Source organism: Rhamphochromis longiceps, linkage group LG5 (assembly GCF_057381845.1).
Source record: "Rhamphochromis longiceps isolate RC_006_pf linkage group LG5, R_longiceps_female_GT1.1, whole genome shotgun sequence".
Taxonomy (NCBI): Eukaryota; Metazoa; Chordata; class Actinopteri; order Cichliformes; family Cichlidae; genus Rhamphochromis; species Rhamphochromis longiceps.
Genome location: NC_140561.1, coordinates 38748411 through 38766757, shown reverse-complemented (window position 1 = coordinate 38766757; position 18347 = coordinate 38748411). Strand labels below are relative to the sequence as shown.

Sequence of the window (18347 nt, the reverse complement as noted above, 5' to 3'; positions counted from 1 at the left end):
TACATATTTAACGATCAGTTCATGAGTTTTGTTGTAAAGTTTTGCATGCACAGTTTGTATCATCACCAACCAGTGAGGGTGTGTCCCCTGGCGAGGATTCCTGCTGGGAATACGGAGGGGGTCACTGTCCTCTCCTCTTCTTCTCTGCGCCTCCTCTTCCTCATCCCGCTGACTCTTCCTCTCTGCTCTCTGTCCGGTCGGTCTGTCCAGGGGGGGCAGCAGCTGAGTCTTCACCTTCTCTGACAAACTGTCAGCATCTTTGAACACACTGCAGAGAAGAGAGATGACTTCATTTATTTTTCAGCTCTATATGTTTATTTTCTGACTATACCAGAGTTGCTAAGCATGACTCACAATTCAAAATAATCTTTAGTTATCAAACAAACTGCCCTTCAAGGCCACCCTCCCTATCAGACAACCTTTTTATAATAGGCTTTTTCCAACAAATAAAAGATTTCAACAACAAGTGGGTATCAATCTGAGATGACCTTAAAAGGCAGGCTGAGTACGAGGCATACTTTATTACTATTTATACATTTCTTCCTAAAGTTGGAAAGTTTGTCCCTTACAGGATCCAAAAGTCTAACACAACAATTATAATAATCAGAACAACATAAGACAACAGAATAAAAGCTTAATAAAGTAGAGCAGCTCAAAAAAATAACCTGTCAAATGTGTGAAGCTGGTCAGTGTTCACGTGGTCGTTGATGTTCACCGTTAAGTCCGACACCTGCTGTGTGCTGGAGTTCTACACACACACACACACACACACACACGCACACACGCACACACACGCGCGCACACACACGCGCGCACACACACACACACACACGCGCGCGCACACACACACACACACGATCCATTAAAAAGATAGATTAACATGGAGAATAATATCTCAACAAACTAGCAAATAATAAACTGAACCTAAATCATATTTTCTTATTTTACGCAACTGTGTGTCAGATCTTTGCATAGATCTACATTTCTCCAGTCTTACAGTGCAGTAATACGACCTGTATATGAATGACAAAAACTAAAACTCACTGAACTAAACACTAAACTAATCGAAACATTTTAATCGATACAAACTCGAATGACCGAAAAAAACACAAATTTAAAAGTAAAGTGTTTGCGACCTCACCCCTGGCTGCAGTGATGTCTGCTCTGAACATCAAGATTCAAACTTAGAAAATCAGACTTGCTTGATTCCCTTTTAAGGCTTTTTATGGATCCTTACATCAGGACTGAAATGCAGGATAAACTGGTCGGTCTATATCAGTGCTCCAATGAAAAATAATCCAGAGGAAAAAATCTTCTTCTTAACCTCCTAAGACCTGAACTCTTTCATGGCATTTTAAATTTCTCTTTGCTATTTGGGCTGATTGGAACCTGATGAATTTAAAAACTAAGACTTACCAGATTTCTTTTTTTTTTTTACATAATTTTTGTTTCTGAGAAAAACGAGATCCACATATGAGGAGATTCGTTTTAAACTTTGATAGAACAGTGGCAGTATAACGTCCTCGTAATTATGCAAAATTTCAGGTTTCTGCTGTCATTAATAGAGGGAAAAAACCCACACACTACCATAATTTTTAAAGCACTATTTTAAATTGCCATTGTCTAGAAAACTAATTAAGATTCAAATCAAATGTTTATGTGCTTACCATCAGATTGAAGATCAAGGTGGAATCAACAGTGATTGCCTTGAGGAGCATTTGGGTGTCACTGTTGTTGGCTTTGTATCGCAGACTGTACAGCTCTTTGTTGTTACTCCAGTCAGCAGGCAGCAGCTCGGACTTCTTATCACTGCTGCGGGCCTGGAGCAGGAAGGTCACAGAGGCCGTGAAGACAGATAAAAACAAAGGGGGTCAATTCAATCAGAAACCTGCTTTTTCTTTTCACAATATTTGTTATCAGAATTTGGCCAGTTCACTGCAAATAACAAAACAATACATAAGAACTACAGCAAGAAATATGTGTTATTATTAGATATAACATATACTAATCTCATCACTAAGGTTGTAAGATTGTTGTAAAAAATTGTAAACATATTGCAGATTCTTGTGTTGCTGCAGTAAAACAGACTAAAACTAGCTAACATAAACAAGACTAACCCTATAATTAAAATGTGACAAAACAACATTGGTCAATAACGTAAAAATTCCACATAATAAAATAAAAAACGAACGTGGAAAAAATAAATATAATAATGATAATGATACACATAAAAATCCGGTAGAGTGAATTCATTTTTAGGTGCATAAAAATTTCTCATTATTTATATCTAAAGAAAAAAAAACTTTTCAACATGTCATCATGTTCAAAATAAAGAGAAATGTCTCATTTGGAACTGGGTCACTTTACTAAATGGTAGGTGTCATTCCAGAGTGTTTTTATGTAAAACAATCACACAGAGATGCCAAACGTTTCCCTTTTCACGTTAAATCTCATTATAAATGCTTCATTTTAAAAATAATACTGATTACCTGTTGATTTCTGTAAAATGAACAATGGGAGAGGGTGGAGGATAGCAAGGCTGCACACTAACACGAATCTGTGTCATAAACTCCCGTGGTGTTTCAGGATGACTGCCCCCAGTGGGTTAGCCAGCTAAAGATGACATGACAGTTTTGGTAAACTGTCCCTCTTAAAACAGATGCCGTCAAACTGAATATCAGCCATGACAGTTGGATTAAAGAAACCTAAAACGCATTTCTCACACTTTTAAATTCTTCGCGTTAACGTCAGCTTCACACGGGAGGTGATGCTTGTTTATGAAGCTATAGCTAATGTACATTGAGAATTACATACAGAACTCCCTTGGAAAAACCGACATTTTAAGAATTATTGGAATTACGGTCTGAAAAACATCGAAAACCACATACACAGAATCTTTTTGCTAATATTTAATTTGCATTCCACAATTTGGCGTAAGAATGATGTAAAAAGAAAATATTATCTTTGCCATAATGTGGGATAATTTAACACAAGATTTAGCTAAACTAAGCGAACTCACCTCGTCTCCTGAGCCGATGCACCTGTATCCGTTCTTTATCAACTCCCAGTGAACAAAACACACAACGGCGTCCTGCGGGCAGGTGATATTACCTGCGACACAGGTGTACAACACCTCCAAGCCAGCCATGTTTTCCTTCAATCTGCCAACATCGGTACAGTTTCAGGCAAAAGAAATGAAAACGAAAGTCTGTGTAGCCGCTTCACTGAGTCAAGCTGCAGTTTGGTGCCAAGCAACAGGAACCATTTCCGCTTCCCGGCTTTTCAGTTTAAAAGCACCAGAGAGCTGACCGAACGGTACATATCTGCAAATATCCAGTGATATTATGTGACGTAATGACCTTTTTTCATTAAGCTTTATTTCTATTTCATTTAGTATTTTTAGCTTCAATTAAGTTTCATTTTGATTCACTCTCAGATTAGGTTTTCTTATTTCAGTTCAGTTTTTCTTAGTTTCTTGGTTACTTTTACTATAATGTGAGTGTATTTGTAAGGGGGAAATTTAGACGAAGTATTAAAATACAAACTCAACTCTTCATGTCATGTAGGCATGAAGTGTTGCGTTTTTCATCCTTACAAAACATGTGCACCAATGCACCAAACTAAAATATTTTTCTCATACCTGGGTTTTATTTTGTTTGGGTTAAATATAATAATGTTGAAATCGGCCCTACTTCAATTCATTGCATCTTAAAAGAGCTCATATCTCTGTATAACTGTTAATTTAAAACAGGGGCCTCAAACTCGCAGGCCGGGGGCCACTTGCAGCCCACGTCACCCCTACTTGGGGCGTGTATATTGACATGAAGAAATATAGTACAATTTGACCCTTGAAGTTATTTATTTATTTATTTATTTATTTATTTATTTATTTATTGTTAGGGTGCAATAAGTGCAATGTTAAAATAAGTTCCTTAAAAAGCAAAAAATGATTTTATATGAAAGCAATATGAGCAGAGAGTACAAACATGTTGAGGGATTGGCTGTGTTAGTTCAGTGAGAGTTATTTGTAAAGAAAACAGTTTTCACTAGCAGTCAAAAATCACTTATTTCTGCATTTTTATGTTGTTAAATAAATATAACAGAAATGCTGCCACGTGTCTGGCCAGAAAGAGAGTACCAATTTGTTTATTTGGCAGTTCAATGAAAGGCTTCAGTTAGTTAATAGTGAGGGAAGAAATGCGTTCACCTTTGCAATTTTATCTTGTTATACAATATTTGAAATTCAAAAACAAACTAAACACTACATTTTCTAAGATATTTGTGTGTTTTCTTGTTTGTTTGTTTTTGTACTCCTAGAACACTAAAGTGCTCTCCAATAAGATGACAATGCCAGCAGTGGCCTACAGCTTTAAGACCCCTGATCTAAAGAATAAAGATATGTACGCATCAAAAACACAAGCGATAATTTAAAAAAATCTAAAATGTCAGTTGATTAATTTTCAGACGGCATTTTATGCTTGTTATTGTATTATTTGTGTGAACCTATTTTAATGATCCCAACTTGATCAGGAAAAAAGTAAATTTATATTTTTAAACCGAGTCAATTTTGTTTTGATAAAACAAACGCAGGGTTAGCGGAAGTGGTTCACTGTGTACGGCTTTTTGTTTTGATCCCATTCAAATAGCCTCCGGATGAAAACAACTATAGGACAATAAATGTTCCGCTTTGTGTGCTTACTCTGTTTGTGAGAGTGTGTTTCAAATGTAAAATGAATCATCAGTTGACATCAAGCAAGCGTGTAAAAAGATATCACATGCACCAAAAATTATCTATCTATCTATCTGGACTTTTGGTTCCCTCCCACCTTCCTTCACGTTTGGAGACTTGATTTCCCGTCGTGCACCTCGCAGGGCGGACAGCGCTTCCTTGTCAAGATGGCGGCTCCCTTGACTCTGCTGTTGATTGTGGCCGTTACGATCCGTGCCGCTTTGTTCCGGTCCAGTTTGGCGGAGCTGATTGCAGAGAGGGTGGAGGTGGTGTCGCCGATAACCGCCTGGAAGAGAGGTAAGCGCGGGTTCAGCGGTTTAGAGCCGCTGCGTTCCGTTCACGTCCGGGTCCCCTCACCTCTCTCTCATCCGCGCTGTTATCCGGTAACTCGGTCAAACCGGTTCAGCTGCAAAAATCAGCAGCTGAGACTCAAATTCAGAAAGTTCGGTGATGTTTTACTGACATTAAGCTAACAACGGACACGTTTTACTTTCTGTAGGGGAAGTGTTTCTTTGCTATTTCCAATGAATGGAGCTCAGTGGTTGTTTCTCTGTCAAACATCCATCGACCACCAATAATAATGACGACCAGAGTCTCTGCCAGCGGCTGAACAAAGATCTGCACAGTCTCTAGTATTTGTGGACCCCCTGTAAATGACCCCCCTCCTATGAGCCACATTCGTTTCCACGGGGTTATTTGCGCATAGTAAAGTAGACGTTACACCTGTAAAACATCTGGCTGACGTGTATAGTGTGTGTATAATGTTACATCAGCAAGTGTTTAAAAATTAATTTCCACAGCTACAGCCAATTTAAAATCACTACTTAGCCTAACAGGCACATGTCCCCCTGCCTTCAGGACCTGCTTGCTGTGAGGTGATGGTGCTAACAATTGCACCACCGTGCAGACACCCTAATTTGGACAAAAGTATACAAACAGACTGAAATATGTACACCCCCATGAATATTTGTTTAATTGCCCCTTAGCAACTGACTACCTCTTCTGTAATCATTGATTTATGAGGGCTCAAAAGTGATGGAGAAAATGCACATACCCCTGCCCCATGTGCTTCGATGGCCAGTAAATATCTGAGAATAATTAATGTACAAAAAAAATCTACTGGTTCACAGTGGGAGGCACTCACTGATTTGACTTTATTATTTGACAAATTTGTATCAGCTTTCCATTAGTTACCACAGACAAAGATTTTGTTTTAGATGAATTTGTGAAATATTAGTGGACTGTGTTTAAGTTTCCATTTAGCATATTATGACACGGTACCTGACAGGAGCCTGAGGTGCAGGTTTGCAGTCAATCTGAGGTTTTTCTGTAAAACACAAAACATGACCAACGTGCTGTGAGACTCGCACAGAAACACTTTGTGCATTTTTCATTACTCAGTTGTAACTGGAAGCTCTGGAACTGTTACTGTCAAGAGGAGGCATTCAAAGACAACAGCCCAGTGCTAATAAAAAATATTAAAAGTTGGAGATTTTAACAGAATTTATGATTTTGGCTTCTAACGATAGTGGAATAGAGAAAAATTAGTTTACAATGTCACTTCACTCTCGAAATTTCAGACCAAATTCACCAAGTTGAAGTTCCATAAATGCAAAAATAAACATTTTCCACAGTGACCAAAATAATTGTGGTTGTGATTTTTATTGTAATATAGCAGTCTTAAAACTGTTTCTCTGTTTGCTGTTTCTTTGCAGTTGTTGAAGGTTTGGCTCTGCTTGATTTGGGGGTTTCACCATATTCTGGAGATGTTTTCCACGAGGTGAATCTCTCTCTAACACAAACACCTTTTACAAAGTCTGAGTGAACACTGAATGTATATTTGTACATTAACCTGAAAATAATCGGAAAATATGAAGGAGATGGTCTGGAAAACAAAGATGAAACATTCTAGATTCTCCTTATTTCTTGGTGAACCATCACAGTGGAGGGGATTAGAGACACAGGCAACATTTCTAGAAACTTCTTTCAACAAAAGGTCAGATTTCCACTGAAGCAGCATTCAGATAACACCCAGGTGAAAACTTTGCTTACTAAGCAGCTGTGTAATAGCAAGAACTTCATCATCAGAACAAAGTGAGAGTGTCAGAGTCAGATCTTCTGAGTGAGGAGGGGCCTCCTTAGAGTCGGGCCATGGCTGGACCAAAGGTTTCTAAGAGATTAAATAGATACTCTAAAACATCCAGAGCAGGGTAGGGTGAGCACATCAAACTTTGTTCACAGATAATCAACAAACACAAAATGTATTATATCAAGATCACAAGAATCAATCAGCTGCCTGTTTGTAGACTCAAAGGATGAGTAGCATCTGTAAACCACCTCTCGAATGTCACATTCACACCAACAAAGTGCTGGTGCTCAGTCTAAAACCAGTTCCATGCATTTCCAGGTGCCGTGTTGGTGGAAAACGGACAATAAATGTCTTATTTAATTATATAGACGTGCTGGGATGTTTCATTTGTTCCTGGTTCTTGATTTTTCCATGACATGCTTGCACCTCATAGGTGGTGTATTTCTACAACTGAGATCTGAGTCAGCAGAAAATTATTTAATGTGTCTGAAATCCACAAATGAGGCATGTTGATGTTTAGATGTTCATGTTGAATTCTCCTTCTGCTCTGATCCTTTCAGACTCCTCTCATCATCTACATGTTTCACTTTTTGGTGGACTACGCAGAGATCACATTTATGGTGAGTCTGAATACAAAACATCATTTTGAAGCATTTTTTTCTTTGGGGGCAGTCTCATTACTGGAGAGGGACGGCTGAGGTGGAGCGGACTTGTGCAGAGGATGGATAGGGAATATGGGTCTTGGACAAGAGCTGCCAGGTGGGAGGAAAAGAGGAAGGCCACAGAGAAGATTCAGAGATGTACTGAGGGAGGATGTTAGTGATCGAGTGACATGGAGGCAGATGATTGTGACAACCCCTAAAGAAGAAGGAGATTAAACTCTGAAGTGTGATCAAATTGATTGTAAAGCCACACACAAACCTCAAACCTTTTTGAGGCTGATGTTGATGAGAGCTGGTTCTCTGAGCACAACCCAGAACCTGAACGGCAGGTTTCAGTGTCAATCCACAGTTTTAAAGTCCAAAGGCATCAGCAGAGACACCAGGAGCGTGCTCGATGTTCGATGCCCACAGCATTATACATGAATTCATAAACCAGGATTCATCGTTAATGCAAAGGTTTAATGTGATTCCCAGTAACATCTGAGAGACCAGATTCAGCCCTGAAGTAGAGTGTCTCCACTCTCACCAAGAAAACAAGAGCTTCATGGCCACACTAATACGATCTTCACTTATCATGAGCCGTGTTCACCACATTAACCTCCTCGCTACTTTCCATAAAATAGAGATTTTGGGGTGGAGGGCACAGTGGAGGACACCCAGCTCTTATCACAGAGGACCAGGCACAAGGGTCAGAACAGATTTCCCTCAGAGCTTCTTGAAAATAGCAGACATCAGAGTGAGATGACCTTGAAGTGGAAATGCAGCAAATGTTAAATCAGGCATACTTCATTTTACCGTTTCTGTCTCCTCAGCTGGCCGACGTGATCACCGCTGTGGCTCTTTACATGGCAGTGAAGGAGTACAACAAACAAGTGGTGAGAACACATCAAAATACACAGTTTAAATACTTATGTGTAGAGAAGTAGGGTTGGCCTAAACTCCCAAACCCCGTCTCTAATAATGAACAGGAGTAACTTCAGCTCACGTGTTCTGTGTGAGACCTTTGTGTTTGGGGCTCTGTGTGTCTGCATCTGTTTCTTTTTCATATATTTGTCTTTGATGCCATTTCAGTTCAGAAAGCAGAAGTTTGCTTTGGAGGCCGACCGATACCCCATGGACTCTCTGGAGCTCATCAGAAGCCCCAAAGAAATGTACTACGTCCCTCTGAAAGTAGCCATGTTGTAAGTACCATCACTCATACTGCACACAAGTCGCACCTATAGAAATTCTCTCCTGCCAGATTCAGCTTCTTAAATTTCATCTTCTTACCCAGAATAACAAAGGTGTGACCACTCGGGCTCTTCCAGCTGCGAAGTTTATTATTTATTCTTGAGGCGACTGTTGTTGTGATTCGATGCTGTATAAATAAAACTGAATTGAATTCGGGGTCTAAAATGAATTCATATAAACTTGCTCAATTACAGTGAACACCATCACTCACCCACAAAACACAAAAATTCAGTCTCCACAAAAATGTCCAAACGATCCCGGATGAGCCCCCACTTATGTCCCAACTCAAAAGCCAAAACATAAATAAGGAGACGAACACCAGAATGTCAGTGAGAAAGAGGTTTATCTTGGCTAAAGTGGCTGCTACCACCCAGGCAAAGACTAGTGAGCCTCCCTAAAAGCCTGCTGCAGGTATGCTTTCATCCACACCTGACTAAGTGTGGTCAGTTAGCACCAGCTGAACACACTGAGGAGATTAGGGGCTGCAGAGGGACGTAACAATGACTAGATTATAAAATAATGATCATTTCCAGTTGATAAGAATCACGTTTTAGCCTCTCAAGTTGTGAATGTTGTAAATAGCTGTGAGGAAAAGCTTCATCCAGACGATTGATAAAATTTCAGTATCACCTTGTGGAGGAGAACGCTTCACCTTCTCCGCTCTGAGGTTAAATTTGAGAAAATCCAGGGAAAACGGACAACGCACTGTATCTCCTGAAAATTCTCCTGTTTGTTTTCAGTTTATTTACTTATTTAGTTACTAATAATTGTTCTTTGCTTCTTTTCGCACAGTTACCTGCTGAACCCGTTCACCATCTTATCCTGTGTCGCCAAGTCGACTTGTGGCCTGAACAACGCCGTGCTCGCCCTCTTCTTCCTCTCCACAATAAAAGGTACACTTCAGATCTTCATCTCGTGTTTGTGTCCGAGCAGGAAGTGACTGTTTCCTGCTGATCCCATTCGTTGGCTCTGCTGAAGCTTCTTTTTTTTAATTACATCAGAGGAACGTGAATCACTTTGCTTTTATTTAAATGTCGTTTTTTAGAAGTTTGCTGTGGTTTTATCAGGTTCTAAAAAATTTGCCTTCTTTGTTTTTTCAGGAAATGTCTTACTGAGTGCCATATTCCTCTGCTTGGCCACTTATCAGTCCATCTATCCCATCACCCTGTGCGCTCCTGCCATGCTGTATTTTATGCAGGTTTGTCATCTATGAATGGAAGCAGATATTTCATTGTTTTAAATGTTTTATTTTCTCTCTGCTCTCACTTTTCTTTTGTCTTTTCCTTTGCTTGTTTGTTTCCGTTCCTTCGAGCATCATTGCTGGGATTTATCCACCTCCCTGTCTCTGCTCTTCCAGCGTCAGTACATCCCAGTGAATTTCCGTCGGGTCAGCTTCTGGTGGTTCATCGTGCAGTATCTCTTCATGTACCTCGGCAGCTTGTTTGTCCTCATCTGTCTCTCCTTTTTCCTGCTCGGCTCCTGGGACTACCTGCCCTCCGTCTACGGCTTCATGTGAGTAAAGAAAAGAAACGGCGGGGCTGAGGAGCTTTGTCTTCATGTAGTTTCTCTCAGGCACGCGTTCCCGAGTTTGTGGCAAAAGTGCTGAAGACAAGAAAGATAAAAATGAGTGAATTTGGCCTCACTCGGGATTATTCATGTCTCAGACAGCCAGTCGTAGACTGTGCTAAAATCCAAACCTCACCAGCTCTTAAAGCCATCCGAGAGTCGACAAAATCCAAGCTGCTCCTCAAAGTCGAGCACCTTGACCTAAAGCAGCAGTTAGAACCACCCAAGAGAGCAGGAGAGGAGCTGGAAGCCATGAATTGGCATAAAATAAAAGCACCGATGTCTCTGTTGTGTTGAAGTAAATTCTCATGTGAGGTTTTAAGATTTGATCAGTTCATTGGTTTGTTGATTTGAGGATTTTTGGCTTTTGTCAGAAAAAATTTAGATGAATGAGGTTATTATCTTTTCTACAGTAAATTAGAAATGGCAACCGTGGAAAACCCCAGATATACTCTAGAGCAGCCATGCAGAAACACAAGAGTGCCGCGGCCCACTTACAAACGCCCACAGAGCTCATCTTAAATCTTCACTCTAAACAAATTGTTAGAGAAAGTCATGTTTACGTAAAAATTTTCTCCAAAAACATAAAGCACACAGGCTGTTGGCTTTAAATTGTTAATGCTACACAGTCATGTGCAAAGTGTTAAGGACAGTGTGTGACCCACCTGTCACACACTTCAGCAATACATTTAGGTCAGAGTAACGAGTAATATCACAAACTAACCACTTGATTCCCCTTTTATATAAATATCTTTTTATAAATATGTAGATGACATGCATACTTGTACATACAAACTGAATTTCTGTTACTGTGGTCCAGCTGCAGGACCTTAGTGGCCCACAAGGGGTACCCAGCCCACACTTTAGGAACCACTCTTCTAAAGTATATCTAGCTTAATTTACTAGATAAACCCTCTCCAGCTGCCTGGATAGACTGCAGGAGGCAGCACAGGATAATCACTGTTAGCAATGCGATGTAATGAACTGCACTGCTTACACATCAGCGTTGCATCAGACACACGCCTCTGTCAGCACCTCTGAGCTGCCATGCATAAGAGAAAATATCTCATGGTGTTGCATCAGCAGGAGGAAGAAACTGTCCATATTTGCGCAAAACGTCCAACTTTTTTATTGCATAATTACTCCACCAGAGGGCGCTGTGAAGCTTATTTATTTTCACTGTTCAGTTCCAATGAGTGCGTGTGATGTTTGAAGACAGAATAAACTCTGTAAGTGTGTCTGCATCTCTAATGGGACTGTTTTCTCTCCCTCCAGTCTCTCGGTTCCTGACCTCACTCCGAACATCGGCCTCTTCTGGTATTTCTTTGCCGAGATGTTTGAACATTTCCGCCTCTTCTTCCTCTGCGTCTTCCAGATTAATGTTTTCTTCTACACCATCCCTCTGTCCATCAAACTAAAGTAAGTCCAGCACCTCATTCTCACGTTAAAGGTCCTTCCAAGTTGACACAGTTTTTTTTTTTTCCTGTTTAATAACCTAAACCTGAGTAAAACCACAACATGATGTATCATCTGTGTTCGTGTGTGTGCTGCAGGGAGCATCCCGTCTTCCTGATCTTCATGCAGTTAGCTGTGATCTCCATCTTTAAGTCGTACCCCACTGTGGGAGACGTTGCACTCTATCTGGCCTTCCTTCCTGTCTGGAGTCACCTGCACAGATGTGAGTGGGGGGGGGGGGGGACCTGACAACATTTCCACTCAGAGTCTGTGCTCTTACAGATCCTGGTTAAAGTATCATCACATAAAAAAAATGTTTTGAATATTTACCTTAAATTTATGTTGTCTGGGGTCAGAAGCACTGCCGATCAGTGAGAGTAAAAAAACATAGAAACAAAGTCTCTGAAACACTGTAGAATAAATATGAAATAATAATACAGGATGAAATTAAAAAGATCTTTAACACTGATTGGTCAGAGATTTTTCATCAGCTCCAAACTGTCCTCAAATGAAAGTCCTGATTTTTCTCTTGTAGCATCTTAAAGCTTCATTAATTCATGTTTTTGATTTGATTTATCAGTAATTATATGTCTTTGTTCCTGTTCAGTCCTGAGGAACATCTTCCTGGTGTCCTGTGTCTTGCTGGCCTGTTCGGCTCTGTTCCCGGTTCTCTGGCACCTCTGGATCTACGCCGGCAGCGCCAACTCCAACTTCTACTACGCCATAACTCTGCTCTTCAACGTGGCGCAGGTAGGATGGTGTGCATGTGAGCCAGGGGGGCAGAGTTAATGCTGTTTATTTATTTAGTTAAAGATAAATGCAATAACGCTGTTAAATGAAGTTTCATCCATTTTTAGATTTGGGATTTTTTTTTTTTGTTTCAATATCACGTCTTCTTTCAAAGTGGCAGTAAAGAAAATCTTATTTACAAGAGGCAGTCTGTAAGAAGAATCCCCCCCGATAGTGCAGTCTCGGTGTCCTGATATAAATATATGTCCCCTTCAGATCCTGCTGGTGTCAGATTATTTCTACGCCTTCTTGAGAAGAGAGCACCACCTCACCAACGGGCTGTACCTGAAGAGGAAGGACGGCTCTGAGGCGACGCTGATTCTCAAATAAAACGCACCCGTGTTTGCACTCAAGGGAGGAATAAACTCGTCTTCTTTTTATCCTCAGAGGGAACAAACAAAAACTGAAGGAGGGTAAAAGACTTTCAGACCTCCTGTGGTCCTCAAACAGATCAAAACGGCACACGCAGAACGTGCGCACGGTACAGCGTCACATGCAAACAATAGCACTGCAACATACAACATGACAGACGTGTGGGATGTCGACACGTGGCTTACTCTGAAGCCTCACCTCCACCTGTAACCTCCACCTGTGGTTACTTCCTGTAAGCCACTCTGGGAAAGTTTATTTTTTGATGCTTTGTTGTTCTTGCAGCTCCAGGTTTTATTTTAAAGCACCAGCTGTCGCGCTGAAGGAAAAACCTCTTTTATTTGATCATTCTCGCCCACGTGCACGCGTTTGTGTTTCCCTTATTGCCTTTTTGTTAAAAGTGGCATCTGTCGTGGCAGAGGAGAAAGAAAAAGCTGTTTTTAAGAGCTTAGAAACCTTTAGTTTCTCACCAGTTTAACAGTGTTTGCCTTTTACAGTCTGCTCTTCAGTTCTCGTTTACCTAAAGTCATCTAAAGTAAAAACCAGTTCAACCTCATTGTGTTGCAGAACACTACTTGAGATTTTGATCAGAAACTGGAAAGTTTTTCTGGCGAGAAGCATCAGATAATAACAACTACCGAGCAGGAAACGAAGACTGCAGTGAATGTGTTGACAACTGAGTCGCTCGAGTTTGGCATGTTTGGAGAGCAGAAACAGATAATCGTCATTAAGCTTCGGTGGAGGGTTGGAGACTGGTCCCAGGAAGAACACACATAATAATGGATCCAAATATTTATGATGGTTTTGGTTGTAGATTTAAATATCACAGAGGAGCGGAGTCTGAAATGTAAAGGGCCTTTCTTCTTCTTCTTCTTCTTCTTGTTTTGGACCAAGTTAAAGCTGCAGTGAGCTCGTGTTTTCCACTTTCATATAATTCACCAAATGAATGCCTGCTTTACTCGTATTTCTGCATGTCATCAAGGTTATTTATTTAGATCAAATTTGTAATTAACATTAAAATATGAACTCTGATGTCTGTTTGGTGAATATTAAGGTACCAACAGGCAAAAAAGTGTCAAATGGTTAATTAGTTATATTTAAAAAGTAAATTAAAACCAGCTGTTTTATTTTCCATCTTTATGTCCTTTATATTTACCATATTGACGTATGAGTGGAGTCAATCTGAACATCTTCGCAGATGAAAGGACGACTACATGCATGTTTATAAGACAGTGTCTCAAATCCACTCTACACACTCGTTCTGTAACAGTATTTGTTACATACATACTATTAAAATCCCACAAAAACAGAATTACTATTTTATACTTACAGGAAATTATACAGCAAGTCAGATCCAATATATTTGTTTTGCAGTACATATCATAGAAGTGCCAAAACCTGCAGTTCCTCTAATGTCCACTAGAGTCTGGCTGTAATGAGTCAGTCCCCATAGGCTCCCATGTTAAAATGTCCAGCTTTACAGCACAAATAAAAATGCTTACAGACAAGTGCATACATGGTTTTGGCTAACTAGTTTCCTCCTTCATAAGGTGTTTGTATTTTTAATGACTCGTCTGTTTAATTTTTATTTGGCTTAAAGTTTTGATGCTGTTGCTGCTTTCACTCTCAGGCGGGTAGAGTTACAGGCGTCACCTCGGCTAACTGAGTCTGAACCGGACCTTTCGACTGTGTTTGTGCTGTTGGTGCCTTGTGGAGCAAGGAGCAAGTGTGCTTCAGCGTTGGTGAATGAAATACTAATATCTGCCTGTACTAAGCACTAATTAGCAGGTACGAGTGTCTGAGAAACTGCACTCGGTTTCTGAATGAAGTTGTTCTTTTTGTTCAAAGGTTTTTGTCAAACTGCAGCCAGATTCAACCACAGCGACACTTTGAACACTGATTCAGTCACTTTGCTGGTGTGACTTCACTACAAACTCAGACTCAGCTCAGAAACCGTGTATGATGGAATTGGGACATGAAATCAAAGTTTTGTTTTGTTTTCTGTTCATTGATGATTTCTCGTTGTAACATGAAATAATTTTATCGGCACCTGTGAACAACCATGTTTGCTTTCAGTAGATGTTGGGAAACATGCAGTTACATTAAAAATGAAAAACACATCCTGTGTTTGTGTCTGTAAACTGCACCCACTCACTGCCCAGTAACATGCCAACAGTCTGTTTGTTTTGGGCAAATAGCAACTGTTTTAATGCCAATGATTCATTTTTGGTGTATTTATTTGCTGCACTGAAACATTTGCTCAGATTTTGTTTCGTGAAAAAGGATCTCTGTGTTGTTTTGATACTGCGTGTATGTACGAGTTTGATTAAAGTTCAGGGTTTACAAGGGCCGACGTTACGTTTGATCTGTGATTGTCATAAATGTTGATTAATAAACTCCGGGTGCTGGTTTAGACTCGTCTATTCTATTTCTCCATGCTGGTGTTTTCACACTGATTTGGTGCCAGATTACTAAATTTGAAAAACAAAAGTCTGCACATGCAGGGGGCAGGTGGAGGCCCAAAACTCACGTTGGGCTAAAATAAATACTGACAGCTGATATTCAAAGTTCAGCCAATAAACCAGTTAAGGAATCTACAATGAGACTTTGGGTTTCCACAAAGCAGAGAGAACTCTTCAGGTGACTCCAGTGTAAGTTCTACAATAATCTGTGGATTCTTGGTACCCAGCAGAAAGCTGCAGCCACTTTATCCGGGGCTTTCTAATCTTTTGGCTTCAGTTCAGAATTCTGACCTCATGCGGCTCTAGAGATAAATGAGCAGGTGCTTGAGAAACACTTGGAACCTTGGAGAGCAGAGTCCTTAGATTTGATTTAGGATTAGTTAGGATCTTTCCGATAGAAATCAAAAATCCCACAGAAAAACATCCACACCACATGATTGTGCAGCCGTGTCTGACTGTAGCTATGTTACGAAAGAGATTATCTTTGGTGTGTGAACTGTGGTTCAGTCATGTTTTTCCTTCTTATAATCTTTGGTCTAACCTTTTAACTCATGCTTTTTTTTTTCAACCCAGTGACCATTGAAATTATAGTTGGGGACGTATTCATTTAGATATGAAGACAGGAGTTCCAAAATAACTGAGTGGTGAGATCTTGTTTCTCAGTGAAAGCTATTAGACCAAGTGGACTTCTGATATATCCTAAGGAGCATAGATATTTTTATTTTTATCACCCCAAACACTTACCTTTGCATTGCTATTGTGGTCTACTTGTGAAAATTAATGAAAAATAATTAATAATACCAGGGCCTCACAAAAAGAAGCAGGCAACTGGGGATGCTGAAGATCTGAAAGAGGAAGAGCGTTTTTCCCAGGTGGACCAAAGAGTGGAGAGAATAAAGCAAACACAAAGGGAAATGTAACATCATCTTATATCTGAGTTGGGATTGTGGAGGGGCAGGAACCATCACTGCTGATATAAACACACAGTCTCACATCCACACCTACATCCTGTTTAGAATCACCAGTTAAACCAAGAAGAACATCAGTGAGGAGGAGAGAGCCGGAGTACTCAGGAGGAAACCTGACATATAACAGTGCAAACAAATAATTAGCTCACTGTTTGTGCATGCTCTCTTTCAATATACCTGCCTATATCAAAAATGTTGATCAGTTTGAAACAAAGGCTGGCTCTGTAGCAATCGTCAGATGCAGATAACCCAGTAATGTGGGGGATGCTCTGCATGAGACAAGCAACCTTGTGAAATGTATTTTCCTCGTTCTTTGACCATATAGGCATCAGATAACATACCTCATAAGTCAAAGTTGGACTTGATTTCTGTTCAGTTTGCTTAGGACGAGTAACCGGAGGAGACGTGAGTTTTCCAACTACAGCAGAAAGATCACCGGGGACACTGGAGTGCTGCTAAACCTGCTGCTAGTTCATTGCCATGGAAGCGAATTTAAAAAAAAACCCAAATGTGAAGCGCAGTTTTTCTTTTTTACAGCCACCTGCGGGTTTGCTTCCATTCCAGGGCAAACTGGCTGCACAATCTGAGTCTGAAAAGGAACTCACCTGTTCGATCTGCCATGAAATCTTCAGAGATCCGGTCATCCTCTCATGCAGCCACAGCTTCTGCAAAGAATGTCTGCAGTTGTGGTGGAAGGAGAAGGACACCCAAACCTGCCCACTCTGCATGAAGATACCCTCATCAACTGACCCACCTGTTAGTTTAGTGCTAAGGAACCTGTGTAAGACTGCTGTAGAGGAGAGAGCTGAGAGAGCAGGGACACCACTAGCAGCATCTGAAGCTCTCTGCAATCTGCACGCTGAGAAACTCAAACTCTTCTGTTTGGACCACGAGGAGCCCGTGTGTCTCGTATGTCGAGACTCAAAAGCACACAACAACCACAGATTCAGACCCATCGAAGAAGCTGCACAGGATCAAAGAGTGAAGCTCCAGGTGTTTCTCAAGTGTTTACAAGATAAACTGAAGCTCTTTGAATACGTGAAAGCAAACAGTGACCTCACTGTAGAACACAACGTAGTGCAGACTCGGTACACAGAGAGCCAGATTAGGGAGCAGTTTAAGAAGCTTCATCACTTTCTGTTTGAGGAGGAAGAGGCAAGGATCACCGCTCTGAAGACAGAAGAGCAGCAGAAGAGTCGGATGATGCAGGAGAAGATTGAGGCTCTGACCAAAAAGATAGCAGCTCTTTTTGAAACCATCAGTGCCACACAGGAGGAACTGAGAGCTGATGACTCTTTGTTTCTCTATAACTACAAGGCTGCAGCAGAAAGAGTCCAGCAGCGCCCCCTGCTGGAGGATCCTGAGGTGGTCTCTGGAGCTCTGATCGATGTGGCCAAACACCTGGGCAACCTGGCCTACGACATCTGGAACAAAATGAAGGAGACAGTTTCCTACACTCCTGTGATTCTGAATCCAAACACCGCTGAAGGACACCTCATCATCTCTTCAGATCTTACTAGTGTGAGACAAGGAAGCAAACAGAAGCTTCCTGAAAACCCAGAAAGGTTTGACAGCTATTCGATCATCATGGGCTCTGAGGGCTACGACTCGGGGAGTCACAGCTGGGACGTTGAGGTTAGAAATGATGGAGTCTGGTGTCTCGGTGTGCTACAGGAGTCAATTAAGAGAAAGGGACAATTAAAGACTGGATTCTGGGAATTAAGTCGCCACGATGGGAAATACACAGCAGTTGCTCCAACACTTTCACGCAAAGTCCTCGCAGTGAAGACGCTCCAGAGGATCAGAGTTCGCCTGCACTGCGACAAAGGGAAGCTCTCATTCTTTGATATTGATACCAACACACTCATACACACCTTCAAACTCACTATCACTGAGAAGTTGTTTCCTTACATTGAGACCAAGACTCTTCCACTGACCATACTACCATCAGCCATCTGTGTAACACTGGAAGAGCAGCCACGTTTAAAGGGATCTAAAGAGTATATGGTCCATATCCAGTGTAGTTAA

General features: G+C 40.8%; 3 protein-coding genes across 4 annotated transcripts in view; 2 read left to right on the top strand and 1 right to left on the bottom strand.

Moving 5' to 3' along the window:
• The window catches only part of psmf1 (proteasome inhibitor subunit 1), a 15133-nt gene extending 10167 nt beyond the window's left edge, over positions 1-4966 (bottom strand). The window contains exons 1-5 of one of the 2 annotated variants that reach the window (XM_085407603.1): positions 4827-4966; positions 3020-3161; positions 1668-1820; positions 666-748; positions 71-268 (exon numbers count right to left, since the gene is read on the bottom strand). In XM_085407603.1, the coding sequence (XP_085263729.1) occupies positions 71-268; positions 666-748; positions 1668-1820; positions 3020-3148 (563 nt within the window). In that variant the 5' untranslated portion in view covers positions 3149-3161; positions 4827-4966. Of the gene's footprint in view, positions 1-70; positions 269-665; positions 749-1667; positions 1821-3019; positions 3271-4826 lie in introns of those variants that run through there. The other variant, XM_085407602.1, reaches the window with a different exon arrangement.
• pigu (phosphatidylinositol glycan anchor biosynthesis, class U) lies at positions 4844-15304 on the top strand. Its single transcript, XM_085407601.1, has 12 exons — positions 4844-5026; positions 6445-6509; positions 7379-7438; positions 8293-8355; positions 8552-8661; positions 9503-9603; positions 9811-9908; positions 10068-10222; positions 11552-11695; positions 11830-11954; positions 12339-12481; positions 12737-15304. Exons 1-12 carry the CDS (start codon positions 4897-4899, stop codon positions 12848-12850), a joined length of 1308 nt encoding a protein of 435 aa, XP_085263727.1. The 5' UTR covers positions 4844-4896; the 3' UTR covers positions 12851-15304.
• LOC146670588 (E3 ubiquitin-protein ligase TRIM35-like) lies at positions 13043-18347 on the top strand. Its single transcript, XM_085408074.1, has 3 exons — positions 13043-13098; positions 14520-14631; positions 16884-18347. Exons 1-3 carry the CDS (start codon positions 13043-13045, stop codon positions 18345-18347), a joined length of 1632 nt encoding a protein of 543 aa, XP_085264200.1.